Source organism: Momordica charantia, assembly GCF_013281855.1.
Source record: "Momordica charantia cultivar OHB3-1 chromosome 11 unlocalized genomic scaffold, Mcharantia_2.0 BLBB01000011.1, whole genome shotgun sequence".
In the NCBI taxonomy this organism is placed as follows: Eukaryota; Viridiplantae; Streptophyta; class Magnoliopsida; order Cucurbitales; family Cucurbitaceae; genus Momordica; species Momordica charantia.
The window spans coordinates 20,284,319-20,298,703 of NW_028275159.1; the positions used below are offsets into that span (position 1 = coordinate 20,284,319).

The window sequence follows — 14,385 nt, forward strand, 5'->3', positions numbered from 1 at the left end:
CCATTATCAGTGATAATGGGAAGCAGTTCGACAATGCTGCCTTTCGAGAATTTTGCAGGGAGTTGGGTATTAAGCACGTATGTTCCTCGCCAGCACATCTGCAAGCTAATGGGCAGGTTGAAGCAGTCAACAAAATCATCAAAAGAACTTTGAAGACCAGATTATAAAAGCTTAAAGGGTTGTGGGCAGAAGAACTTCCCAATGCATTATGGGCCTACAGAACAACGCCTTGTACTTCAACGGAAGAAACGCCGTTTTCACTATCATTTGGCTCTGAAGCGGTAGTGCCAGTAGAAATTGGTCTCCCCTCTCTAAGGGTAGAGCAGTTCAGTCTACTCGACAACAAAATGAGTTCGTGCAGCTCAACCTCGACTTATTAGAAGAACATCGAGAAACAGCACGACTACGAACGGCTGATTACAAAAATCGAATAGCTTGATACTACAACTTGAAGGTTAAGAAACGTGACTTTAAAGAAGGTGATCTAGTGTTAAGAAAGATCATGCCTAATACCAAAGATTCAACTAGCGGGGCGTTCGGGCCAACATGGGAAGACCCATACAAAGTCACTAAAGTGGCTCGAACATGCACTTATGCTTTGGAAGACCAACGAGGGAAGACCTTACTACACTCATGGTACGCTCAACACCTCAAAAGATACTACTACTAGTTCGACACATTGGTTCTATACATTTTATGTTTTTTCATTATTTAAGCCAACTAAAGTTATTGTAACTAAACCTTCGACATGACGATCTTCCTACTAATAAAGTCTCCGATATTCGACGTGATACTTGAGTTTTTATGTTCATTCTGAAATAAATTTCTCAAGCAAGGGGCATCATATGTAAATATCTACATATCTACGACCAATCAAGAAACTCAAAATTGGGATAGACGTAGAAGCAAGCCAAACAGGCAAAAAGCCGGTAACGACTCAACATGGTCAAAACTAAAGCAGAAAAATACAGGATATAAAACTATTTGGCATAAAAAGCCAGACGAGTTAGAAATCCAAAGGTATCGACATTAGTTCTGTTAAAGTTAGATCCCCACGCCAAAAGTAAATGGTTTAAACTCAGATGAGAATAAAACCAAGCTCAGTGGACTTGATTATGACCAACGAAAATTGGAAAAACTTCAAATTCATGAAGTAGTATTGACAAGCTCAAAGCACAAAACTAGTAGCATGAGCCAAGCAGCTAAAATCCAAAATTGGATCAAAAGCTTTTGGTAGAAGCTCTGTGCGTTAGAGATCTTGACATAATTAGCCATTGATATGCATATGAATTAGGTTATGTTATAGAATGATCTCGTGGTAACAACAAACGACAGATACTCTCAAAACAAAGATCTTGACACAGTTATTCGTCTTGTGTTTTGAGAGTGTGAACCATTGTTATAGAGAACAAAACGACCCGAAACGAGACAAGAGATTGAAGCCCGAGATCATCGACTAGGGGAGGCGTAACGGGCCGACCCATGCCAAAAGACGACCCGGCGCCGACCCCACCTCGGTGTCGAGACCTCCTCGGCGCCGGCTTCTCACCTTGGCCTTCGGGCCAAGGTACAATTCGACTTCCTCCGCTCAGATTTAACATCAAGAGGTTAAACACACCTGTCCTTGGAATAACAATAATAAATCAACAACCACAAGAATTGAACCTATGTCCTTGGAATTAACAAGTATCTTAAAGCCAAACTACATGTTAGTTAAAAATTTTACAGAAATATATATTATTAATTTAACTTTATTCGAAATTCATCCTAAATTACACAAACCCGCCCGTGAATCCCCAAATTACATAACTTGGGTGAGATTTCTTCAAACTCGCTTGAGTTTTGCATGAATCTTGAGCGAGCAAGTTTTTTTTTAACTCGCCCGAGTTTTACATGAATCCTCTAGACATGTTTTCTTTAAACTCGCCCGAGTTTTGCTTGAATCCTGCGAGAATTTGCACGAATCTCGAGCGAGATTTATGAATTCCGCTCAAGATTTATTCAATATCGGGTAAGATTCAAGCTCCATATTAATGGTCATTTAATTTCAATGAACCCAAATTAAAGAGAAAAAAACAAGGGGACGTGATTTATGCAATATGGATTGAAGTCCGAGATTTATGCACATTCTAATTTCAACGAACCAAAAAAAAATTATTGGAGATTATAGTTGTATCTCAATCCTCATTCGAATTTGAAGAAAGTGACGAAAACCGAAACCAAAAAATAGGAGAAGAGAAAGAAAATAAAAAAACAAGAGTAAAGATAAATAAAAAAATGAAAAGGGGCGTAATATGTCAGAATCAAAAGTCCGTTGCAATTACTTTTATAAAATAGAAGTCAGAAAGGATGTTATAAGAAAGAAATGGAGTGGGGAAGAGAAAAAAAAAGAGAAATTTGAGAATGGAAGAAAAATAGGGAAAAAAAGAGAAGGGAGAAAGGTCATTATTGTAATTGAACAATTCTTTTAATTAAATAAAATATTGATTTAGATTAGAAAAATAAATTTTGAAAGATTAGGTTATTCGAGTAAAGTGAAAACTTTATTGAATTATTTATGTCAATATCGACCAAATCCAATACTCATCCTCGTTCCTCAACTGTGCGTTTAAGGTTTCCTAGAGGCATTAATGGTGAAACTCAACAACTACAACAAATTAATTGATGAATCCAAAAGTTATATATTTACACCGAATTTATGCATTGGTAACTTGAAACAAAAGGAAAGAGAAGTAAAGGAGAAAAAATGGGTCGTAAGTCCAAATCAAGAGATCAAGATTTCAAATGTAGATGGATATTTTTGGAAATGTTATAAAAATAAATAGTTGGTAAAAAAAAAATTAATTAACAAACAAGTATTTCACCTTTTCTAAAAATAATTAATATTAATATTTTTTTAAACAAATTAATGTTAATATTATGTCTATATTTTATTGATATTTTTCATACTTTTCGATTAAAAAAAAACTATAGATACATGGAAATGTAATATTTAATACCGTGGTGGTGACACATTAGTATTAACAATCAACTTAACTTAATGGGAAGGATATATGACCCCTCCCAATAAAACATTTTGGATTTTTGACCCCTTTGATTCTAATTAGTGACCATTTCCACTTTTTGTCTTTGTAAAATTACCATAATATTCCTGTTTTTTAAGGTAAAATTATCTATCACTCTCCCAACCCTTACAATTTATTTTTAATTTGAATCTAATATGGAAAAAAAATCAACATTTTAATTTAGGAATCAGTTACTTAACAACCGAATCCACACAAAAAATTCTCCAATAACTAAATTAAGGTGAAAAAAAGATTTGCATTCCAAGAATAAATGCATAACATTTGTTCGGATTTAATTATAAAAAAAATTTGCATCCAATGCGTAAGTTTTCATAAATTTCGGCCCATTAAATGACCGAGATTTAATGGACAACAAATAGGGCTAAGAGAGGAGAGAAGACAAAAAAAATGATTGGTGCGGATCCCGGTCCGAGATAGCACAATCCCGGACCGGGATTGAACAAACCCGGACCAGGATTGCATAATCTCGGACCGGGTTAGAAGATGTGATATCACGAACCGGGTTTGTTCAATCCCGGTCTGGGATTATGCTATCGTGGATTGGGATCTGCACATCAGTCCAATTTTTTTTTCCTCTCCCTCCCCTCTTGGCCCTATTTGTTCTCAATTAAATCTCGAGCATTTAATGAAATCTTGACTTTTTTTATGAAATCTTGGCCCGAAATTTATGAAATCTTAATTGTTTTTGTAATTAAATCCGGACAAATCTGACGTAATTATGTATATTTAATTTTACATATTAAACAATTAAATATCTAATATTCAATTGTGTAATTTCAACTTTTTTTTATCGTATTAAATTTTTAATTAACTATTTGAGAGATTTGTGGCGGGAATTGATTTTTCAATTTTAAAAGTTAGATTTTTTAAGTTTGTAATTGATTATTGTGAGAGATTTGTGGAGGGAATAAGGAGGGAATAAGGATTGAAAAGAAATTTGTTTTTTGTATGAGCGGGGGAGAGATTGTTGATTTGAAACATGAGGGTACCACATAATTTCACATTTAAAAATTATGAAACGGTCAAAAAATAAGGAGAGTGGGTCACAAACTAGTTTTAGGGTCATAAATTCAAAATGGATTATTGAAGAAGTCCTATATCCAAATTTCCCAGAAAGATCATGTCAAAGCGAGTATATCTCAGCGTTAATTGACATTTACCACCTAGAACTATTTTTGAACTAAATTCTTTGTTTTAAAACTCGTTCGATAAAGCGTATTTTACCCCATTTCAATTATATAATATAATTTAAACCCTAAAATATATGAATTTAATCGATTGAAACAATATAATTCATTAATTTTTTAATGAAAATTAATTAATAACAAAATTTAAAATTAATTAATAACAAAATTTATCTACGTGATTGCCTTCTGCGTGCGACCAATTGCTTTTTTGTTGTCCTCGGCTTGCGCCAGCAGCTTCTTCATCCCAATTTCAACAGCTTGACGTTGGACAGACGCACGTGAGCACTCACGATTATTTCAAATATTATATATGATTTGAAAAATTATGATACGTTGGTTAGAAATATATACATTGTTGAGGGTGAGAATTAAGTCACAGACATAAGAGCACGTATAGCAACACATGACAGTAGGGACCAACCTCATTACGAATATACGATCATTGGAAGAAGCGATGCTAGGATTGGCGGTGGCGTGCGGATGGTTACATGCACGCTTTGCTACGTAGTGCGCTTGCAGTGAGTCAAGATGGTAGGCAACAAGGGATGATATCAGGTGTCGAGAATGTCCCCTAACGACTCGAGCCCGTACGCGAATGGGGCGCCCACACCAGACGTTCTTCCTGGTCAACTCCGTCAATTAGTCACCTATAAAAGGGATAAGATCCTACCTCATAAGGTAAGTGAAAAATCTGTCACAATCATGAGGTGCTCATTTTTCCCCCCTCTTCCAGTTACTAACCTATTGTCGGACTGCCCTTAAACAGGGTATTGCACCAGTATCTAAGTCTGTTGTTGCAGGTTACACATTTGATGACCCCATTGTAGAACAAGTGGACCAACTAGATTTTGGCAGCACCATAGACTCATGGCTCAATTACTTATTTGGAAGTTTCAAAAATTAAAATATAATGCCAAAACATATGCTTAAAGAGCCAAATTCTCATATATCAACGTTGGAAAAAGAAATTTTTTTACAAAAAAAATCCCAACTTTTAATTAAAATGGCTAAAAGATTCTATACCAAACACTTTAAATTGGATCATATTAAAAGTTTGTCCAAATGAAGATCTTCAATGACTACTTTTAATTTAAAAGTATTATTTTGAAAAGGAAAAGGAATTGAATCTCTTAAAAATCATTCAAAGCTTTTCTTGATCTTAGGAATTTTAATAAAATTTATTCATTCAAAGCTTTTCTTGATCTTAGGAATTTTAATAAAATTTATTATTAATATTCGTTGAGACAATGGTACTCTAAGTACTCCAACTACCTTCATAATAGTATGCTATTATCTACTTTGGTATAATTCTCTATACTCATGATATTCCCCTTATTTAGTCAGTGTGAGGCTTTGGTTGCATTCCCGACAATATCAAAATAAAACAATATTCACTTAAGATGGTATAAGACTTTATGAATTTATAGCTTTGAGCTCCAATAGTTAATAATTATTTAAGGGTAAAATACACTTTAGTCCTTGAGGTTTAAACTTAGTTTCTATTTGGTTCTTGAAAAATCATCATTTTTTGTTAGTTGAAATTTAAATTTAGTTTCAATTCGGTCTTTGAAGTTTCAAAAGTTACGTGTTTAGTTCTGAAAGTTTGGATTTAAATTTTAATTAGTCATTGAAATTTGAATTTGTTAATTGGTAACTCATTGATTGTCAGTTAACCTAAATTCAAACTAAATTTAAGCACAAAAGATGTCACTTTTGAAACTTAAAAGAGCAAATAAAAAATTAAATTTAATCTTAAGGACCAAAAGTGATAGTTTTTTAAATTTAGGGACCAAATAAAAATTTTAGGGACCAAAAATGTATTTTATTCCACATTTAATTAATCTAATTTTACCATTAATTTAAAGTAACTTCACTATTAACCTAGAATTATCATACACTAATTTAGATCCACAATATAATTAAAACAACATAGTGATGTATGGGAGAAGAAGAGGAGCAACCTTAGCTAGAGAGATGAAGTTTTCTTCACAAATAGGATATATATATACAAGAGAATTTAACCAATATTTAATGAGAAATTATGTTTAGGTTTGGGCTAACAACTTTGGGCCCAGATCAATTCAAGCAATGGGCTTTATCTCTTCTTTGGGCTGGACATACTAAAGGCCCAAAGAATATTTAATGAGAAATTATAGTTATAGTCACTTTTAGATCTCTTTTTTGAAATATGGTCTTATGATCCTTTTTAAATATCAAACAAAATCATTTAGAATATTTAAGTTATATATATATATATATATATATTTATTGTATTGCCAAAGCGACAACACAGGTCGAATGGGAGGGGCAGTCAACTAGTTGCTTCTGGGTCACGCCCCTGATTCACGATCTTTGCTGCTGAAGTGATCCCCCTTGTGTTGGGATCTCCTATTTCTCGAGATTTCTCCCTTCTCGACCAGAAGATTCATACGCTCCATGGACGGAACAAAAAGTGGAGTCTTGGTCTCCGATTTTGATACAAGTCCACGATGGAGCACTTTTATTTGTCCAATTCTGTCCCAATAAACGGGTAACTAAGGTCTACTCGTCTTGGGACACTTAGATGCTCTACGTGAATTAAAGCAGACATTTTCTCCCTTTTATCAAAGAAAAAGAAGGCTATGCAATCCTTGCTTTTAATAAAGTAGAGGCCAATCATATATCTTTAACCAAGAAATTGTGAGTTTGGTACCCATTCCTACGCCTGGGGAGTATGCGCAGTGTCCTAGTGTCCTCATATCCGTACATGGGCAAATGAATAAATGAAATCTGATAATAGAGATTTTTATTGGAAACGCTCAAATCCATTTTTTTACCTTTACCTTTAATTAAGTTTTATAATTTAAAGATAAAGAGTTTTTTATCCGCTTAACTATTTTCTAAAAAATATTACATTGAATTAAAAATTGATTCTATTCTTTTAATCTTGACTGTTGAATAATAATAGGTTATTATGATTTCGAGAAAATCGTTATGATGAAATCGGTAGACACGCTGCTCTTAGGAAGCAATACCAGAGTATCTCGATTCGAGTCCGAGTCGTGACATGACATTTTTTATTATAAAAAAAGTTCTATAATATAATTAATTCAAGTCCCATATATTAATTCAAATAATTGAATTGAGGGACCCTTATTTGGAAGGTAATAGAAGAAAAATAGATACAGTTATTTAATATTTATGTATAGAAGTATATACATTATATATGTAAATTACTTACAAGTATATATGGTTTATTAATTATATATTAACATATACTATATATATGAATACTAATTTTGTTTCATTCTATATGTTTATAAGTATACTAGATTTTTGGCTTAAACCATGGGATAAAAAGGTATATGTATATTAGAAAGGAATAAAGTACAAAAATAAATTTCATATTATTCCTAAAAAAATAGATATATAAAATTCATATTTATAAACAAATAGTCGAGAAATGGAATTGATGTGAAGCAGCGTACTTTGAATGCATCAATAGGGGTGTTCAAAAAACCCGACAACCCGATAAACCTGACAAACCCAATCCAATCCGCGGGTTGGGTTTGAATAAACCTTGGGTTGGGTTTGATTGAAAAATTCTCAACCCGACCGGGTTGGATTGGGTCTCGGGTTAAGCCTTAAAATTTTCGGGTTGACCCAACCCGATAATACTTTATTTTTATTTTTTAATATATATATATAATATATATATAAATTTTATATATATTAAACCTAACCTGCCGCCTCCCTCCCTCCTCCCTTTCTCTCTCTTCTCCCCCACTCCTTTCGCCTCCCTTCCTCCTCCCTCCCCCTTTCTCTCTCTTCTCCCCCACTCCTCTCATCTCCCTCTCTGTCTTCTTCCCTCCATCCCATTCCTTTCATCTCCCTATCATTCTCCTTGGTCTTTCCCTCCCCTCTTCTCCCTCAATCGATCCCTTCTCTAGTCTCCCCCTCCTTTCTTCTCCCCTCATTCTGCATACTCTTCCTCATTTTTATCCTCTTCTGATGATGGCGGCTGGGATAGTGAATAGTGTGAATAGTTTTCTCTATGATGAACAATCGATTTCTGCAGATTTTGATTGAATCCTCTTTCGTTTGACTGCCTTCTTTCTCTCGTCTCAACCCGACCGAATCTGAAAATATAAAGGTTGGGTTGGGTTGGGTTGACCTTCTTGTTCGATTCCATCGGTTCTCTATTCTACCCAACCCGAAAATTCGGGTTGGTCCAAAAAAACTCCTCTAACCCGACCCAACCCAACCCGTAAACACTCTAAAGCGTGCTCGGTGCGGTACCCAACACTCTTGTGACTACTCGGCTCGGTACCCAACACTCTTGTGACTTCTCGGCTCGGTACCCAACACCTCGTGATCTCAAAGTCATGGGTCTACTGTAGATGTGACAATTGCATGACAGGTTGCCTCGGGTCTTGCAAGGAAAGGGAAAATCGACATACACTTTCTTGTGCCTCGTGAAGATAGGACAGCTCATTGCGACTAGGGTGCCATGAGCCCCACAATGATTCGACAACTCAATCGGCTCGGGCCACGATCCTTGATAGCTAGACCGAAACATTCTTGGTGCGAACCCCGAAAAACTCGCATTCTCCTTGATCACGGGCCTACATGACAAGATAAGTCACTACAAAGGCTATACTCCCAATGAGATCGAAAGCATCGCATTGGGAGTAGGGGGAATCTGTTATGCAACGGGAATCGATAATCGAGCTACAGGAGGGAAGCCCACTGGGCCACGAGGGGCTCGGTCCCGACCCGTGCTCGGCCCACGGCCCAGCCAACGATCCCCCATCTTCGATCGACGATTTCGCCCAGGCCCTGCAACGGTGAATTAGGGTTAGCTACGGAAAGTTCTAGAACAACTTCACGCTATAAGTAGCGATCCAGCCTTAGAGGTAGAGGCATCTAAAAGTGGATTACATTTATGTTATTCTCTTGCTAACTTAAGCATCAGAGCCCGTGTGACTAGAGTCACACTGGTTTAGCTCGATTTGGTTTTGCAGGTACTAGTCCCGAATCAACAAGTTTGGTGGGTGCGAGGAGGAGGACCGGAGGATCGAAATCCACGCATCAACACATTCAACTACGATATTTGAAAAATATTTTTGAATTATATTATCTCCAATAAAATTTTAAATTTACGAAATGGGCCACTTACCATTAATTACTATTAATTCGTAACTTATATATTTAATTTAAATCTATAAAATATATTAAAAAGTTGCCATCTAAAAAAAACTTTGGTAAAATTTTAAATAACACGAGAAAAATATGTCTATAATCATATTTATATTTTTTGACTTTTTTTTATTATTATTGGGAAAACATGTCACTTACAAATTACCATTAATAATTATTTTTTAATTAATAACTTATATATTTAATTCTTTTAATAAATGTATGTATTTAATTTAGATTATAAAATGATTTGAAAGTTAAAATATAAAAAGTTTACTCACCTAAATGAGTTTGAATTATTTTTACCTTTAATTATATTATATTTAATTTAAGAATAATGAGATTTTTCGAATCTTTAAATATTTTTAATTTTAGTATATATTTTACACTATTATTAGTAGCGTACATTTAATATTTTACTTTTACTCATAATTAATTATATATATATTTTTAGTACAATGAGTAAGATTCATTGTAGAATTATAAATGAGTTGGAATTTAAAAGTTTTATAACTCTGTAGTTCTATACTGTTATAAAAATGAGTCTTTCTATCGTTCTTTCACCAACAATTTGACATATTGAGGGAGTATGAGATAATTAGTCAATTCATATTTTATATGTTATGTTTGAGAGATTACGATTCGATTTTGAAGTTGTGTGTTTGCTTTAAAACATATTTTGTTTTCAAATAAATAAATATATTTTGAGAAAGTTTGCCTATATAGACATCTTAATTTTCTTCTTTGTTTATTATTGTTTTTTTAACAATTAATGGTATTACTATTTGTCATTTTATTTATTGATTTTCCTATTAAATTAAATTAAATTAAAAATATTCCGTGCACCCCGTTTGGTAGAATACTAGTATACGTAAAAGTACAGACGTGAAAAAAACTTTTTTTTGGACAATTTTATCCTTAGTGTTAAAATTAATACCTAAATTATCCTTATTAAATTATTATTTTTATTTAAAATCCTTCACTCCCCTCCCCCTCCCACGTTGCTTCTTCTCTCCTTCATGTGAGTGAGGCCTTTTTTTTCCTTCTTTTTAATACCTTCATTTAAGTTTATTTATTGATTAATTATTTTATTTTTAAGTATAATCAATAACTGAACTTCAAAAGTTATGGTATTTTATATTGAAACTAATAATTAGGTGCATTCCTAATATTGAAATAACAAAAATATAAAATGTTTGAATAAAAGAAACTTTTGTGAATTTATTTTCTAAAAGTAATTTTAAAATTTATAACTACAGAAAATAAATTAAAAAAAACTACCCTATTTTAGAAATACTTTTGTACAATTTTATTTCTCCATAAATTTTAAAATAATTTTAAAAATATGTAACTCAGAATTAATTGTGAATAACTATTAAAATATATTAATTTAATTTAAATCATAAAATGTAATAGGAGAAGTTGTAATTTAACTTACATAAATGAATTAATTAATTCAATAATTATAACCCTTAATTATATTTATTTTTTAATATAAAGAGTTTTTGAAATTTAAAAAAGATTCACGACTCCTTCATGTCCTACCATTATAAAATGAGTGATATGTTTTTCATCTCCTATCAACATTTTCTCAATGGTTGACAACAACAAAATGATTTCACCGTCAAATTTTTGGAAGAAAAAAATTAGTTATATAATCAAAAGTCTGAGAAATAGACTTATTGCTCTTTAAGAAAATGGGCGCATCAGTTTTTTAGCAAAAGGTACGACAATAGAAAAAATAAATTCAATTTGAGATTTTTTTTTTTATAACAAAAAGCCATTATGATTTTCTTTTTTTGAAATTATTACTCATTCAAATAGAGAAAAAGGAAAATATTTTCTTGCTTTTTTATAAGCTAGGTAGGATTTCTCAATAAATAAAAAAAAGTTTTTCCATTTTCTAGATATAAAATAGAAATATACTTTCATATTTATTTTTTTTCCTTCAAAATATTGACTTAAAAGAAAAAAAAGGCTCAACATTTTTTAATACCATTTAATCTCACTCCAATTAGTGTGATTGGAGGATATATGTCATAATCTACTATTTTCTAACACATATTATCTCAACGTAACGTATTGCACTAGTAATATAAAACACACTTAGATCAAATAAATATATGCTATATTTGAAAAAATATATATAGTATAAATTTGATCTTACTATAGTAATAAAATCCTTATATTTAAAACATTGTTCGGTCTAAATCAGAGTGCCTATCTAGGCACTAAAAAAATCCATTATTGAAAAATGATTCTCACAATTTTCAATGTACCCATATTGATAAACCTTAGTATTCTATCACGAGCATTCAAATCGCTCGTTTAAACTTGATATGAATTATACTATATATTTTTTTTGTGATCTTTTAAAATTTTTGGGAGTTTTTAAAATAGATATGTCATTTATGTAAATACCTACAAAAGTCTATTAAAATCAATATATCTCAAAATATACACAGATATTTATTATGAATTTACTGCATAAAGAACAGAAAACAACATTCATTGGATTAAAAAAATAAAAAAAATGATTGATGAAAAATAAAAGCTATTAACGACTGAAAATTATTTGTGAGCATCAGATTTTCAGCCTATCCTCCGGCGAAGAAGAGCAATGGACGCTTCCCAAAACCAACACTTCATTCCCACCGAGAAACTTCCCTCAAAATCCACCTCCACCAATCCATCAAAATCCACTCTGAAAACTCTGTAAACAGCTCCTTTTCCTCGCGAATCGAATCGATCCACCGCATAAAGTTTGCCGCACTTCACCAGATGTTTGCGTTCCCCCGAATCACGCAGCGGAGGAGAAATTCGTTTCAACTTCATCGACTCTGAATCGATTCTGAAAACTGCTCCGTTTCTATCAATGGCGTAAAATTGTCCTCCCCACGCAACCACATCCTCGCAATTGAGATCGTTCTGTTCCTCAATCAGCGTCCATTCGCTGCTCTCCGACCTCAATTTAACGAACCCTAACTTTCCGTCTCCGCGAAGTGCTAAAACGGTGCAGTCCTGGGCGTGGATCCAGGGAGAATCGGGAGACATTACGATTTTGTCGATTCCAGGAATGTGAGAATGGGGATCGGTAGATAGAAGAAAATACGATGTGTTTACTTCCAGAATTCGAAAGTCCAGTAAGTTAACTTTCCTCCGAACGGCGGATCCAGATCCAGGGGGGCTCTGTTTTCGAATCTTTGTCCTCATCCTCACCACCATTTTAGACCAGTCCTCTGTCACCATTTCAGACCAGTCTGCCGCGGAAGAAGAAGAAGTTTGACGGAGGGGACCGAGGCGATAGGTTATCTCTCGGATGAGTATAGCGCCTTTGATCGGAAGATCGTCGTCGTTGAGCGGTGGGATAGGGACAGAGAGCGGTACAAAAGGAGAAACGGCGTTCAAACGAGGAAGAGAAGCACGCCACAGACGGCACACGCTGCGACATCGGAGAACGTCGATGAACGAATCCAAGCACTTTGCGATCGCCGTCCAAAGCTCCGGAGGCAGATCGGACCACCGTACGCTGCCGCCGTCGTCCATCGGAGCAAAATACGGTATGTATATTTGATATAAATACACCGTTTTAAGAAGATTAGTTATTTTTTATACTATATTTTTAAGGAAGATAGTTACAGATTTACCATAATCTTTAAAAAAAAGTTACAGATTTACCAGAATCTTTAAAATCTTTAAGTACTTCCCTTAGAGTAACCGTATAGTCATTTTATTTTAACTCGTAACGATTTAGTCCCTGTAGTTTAAAGTGAGTAACAATTTAGTACCTATCGTAAATTTTTTTTATTAAAATTAAAAATCAAATTTTATCCTATAAAAATTTAATATTTCTAATTCATAAACATTTATCCATCCATACATACAAGAAACTTAACAAAAGAAAAGTTTTACGATAAGGACTAAATCGTTACCAACTTTAAATTACAAGGACTAAATTGTTACCTATTAAAATTAACTAAATTGTTATTTTAGCTACAAATTAAAGTTCAGAACTAAATTCTTACTTTACAGTAAAAGAGTTTTTTAACTTTAGACTTTCTTCTCATTTATTATTTATGGTTGTTGTTATTATAATTATTTACAAAGGTATTTTATTTATTTATTGTTGTTTCCGGTTAATGCCTTTAGTTTTTGAATTATGTGCACAATTTCTTGCCAAATTTCGATAATCAAATTTGATTTTTTTTTAATTGTAATGATAATAAAATCTATGCTAAATCCATTTTATTTTGAATTTATTTTTTTTCCAATTATAATATAATGGGATTGCCTTTTATATTACACTTGAGTTTGAATTTGATTGAGGTTTGGTTACTTTTATAAAATTTGTAACCTTTGAATTTTGATAATAAATGGTTAAAAAAATATAACAAGGTATTATATATTTAAATATGATCTATTGTTTTATTATTTAATATTTTATTTTATTTCCGTAAATACCCTTATTCAATGTGATTATGTTTTGCATTATTTTTTTCTGTTCATATTCTTACTTAGATGTTTCGGTAATTGAACCGAAAGGATAAAAAAAAAAGTCTAATTTTGGGGTTTTTTTAATCGCATCATCTTGTGACTATAATCCACAAATAATCAATTAATCCACAAAAAAATCCTGAAAATCAGAGTAAAACTCACCTAAATCAAAGGAAAAGTATAAACAAAATAGTTACATAAATAGCACAAAATAAACCGGTATTTTCAAATTTAAAATTTTATAAAAATAGCATAGTTCAATTAAAAACTTTAACTCAAATATAATACACTAAAAAAAAATTAAATTTATGCTATATTCGAAAGAAAAAGAAAATTGTAACATTTTTAAAAATGCATATTAAATTTATACTATATAATGTAATTTCTATATAAAAAAGAAACCAATAGAGATATAGTGGAATGTGCCTAATTTTTTTTTT

The 14,385-nt window shown here is 32.6% G+C and overlaps 1 protein-coding gene across 1 annotated transcript; it reads right to left on the bottom strand.

Moving 5' to 3' along the window:
• Positions 1 to 11,959: 11,959 nt before the first annotated feature.
• On the bottom strand, positions 11,960 to 13,785 carry LOC111025629 (F-box protein At2g17036-like). The gene has a single exon (XM_022303517.2). The coding sequence runs from the start codon at positions 12,995 to 12,997 to the stop codon at positions 12,044 to 12,046; it is 954 nt and encodes a 317-aa protein (XP_022159209.2). The 5' UTR covers positions 12,998 to 13,785; the 3' UTR covers positions 11,960 to 12,043.
• Between the last annotated feature and the right edge of the window lie 600 nt (positions 13,786 to 14,385).

Coding starts and splice junctions, on each gene's coding strand:
- LOC111025629 (XM_022303517.2), bottom strand. CDS start 12,997: ATGGACGACGGCGGCAGCGTACGGTGGTCCGATCTGCCTCCGGAGCTT.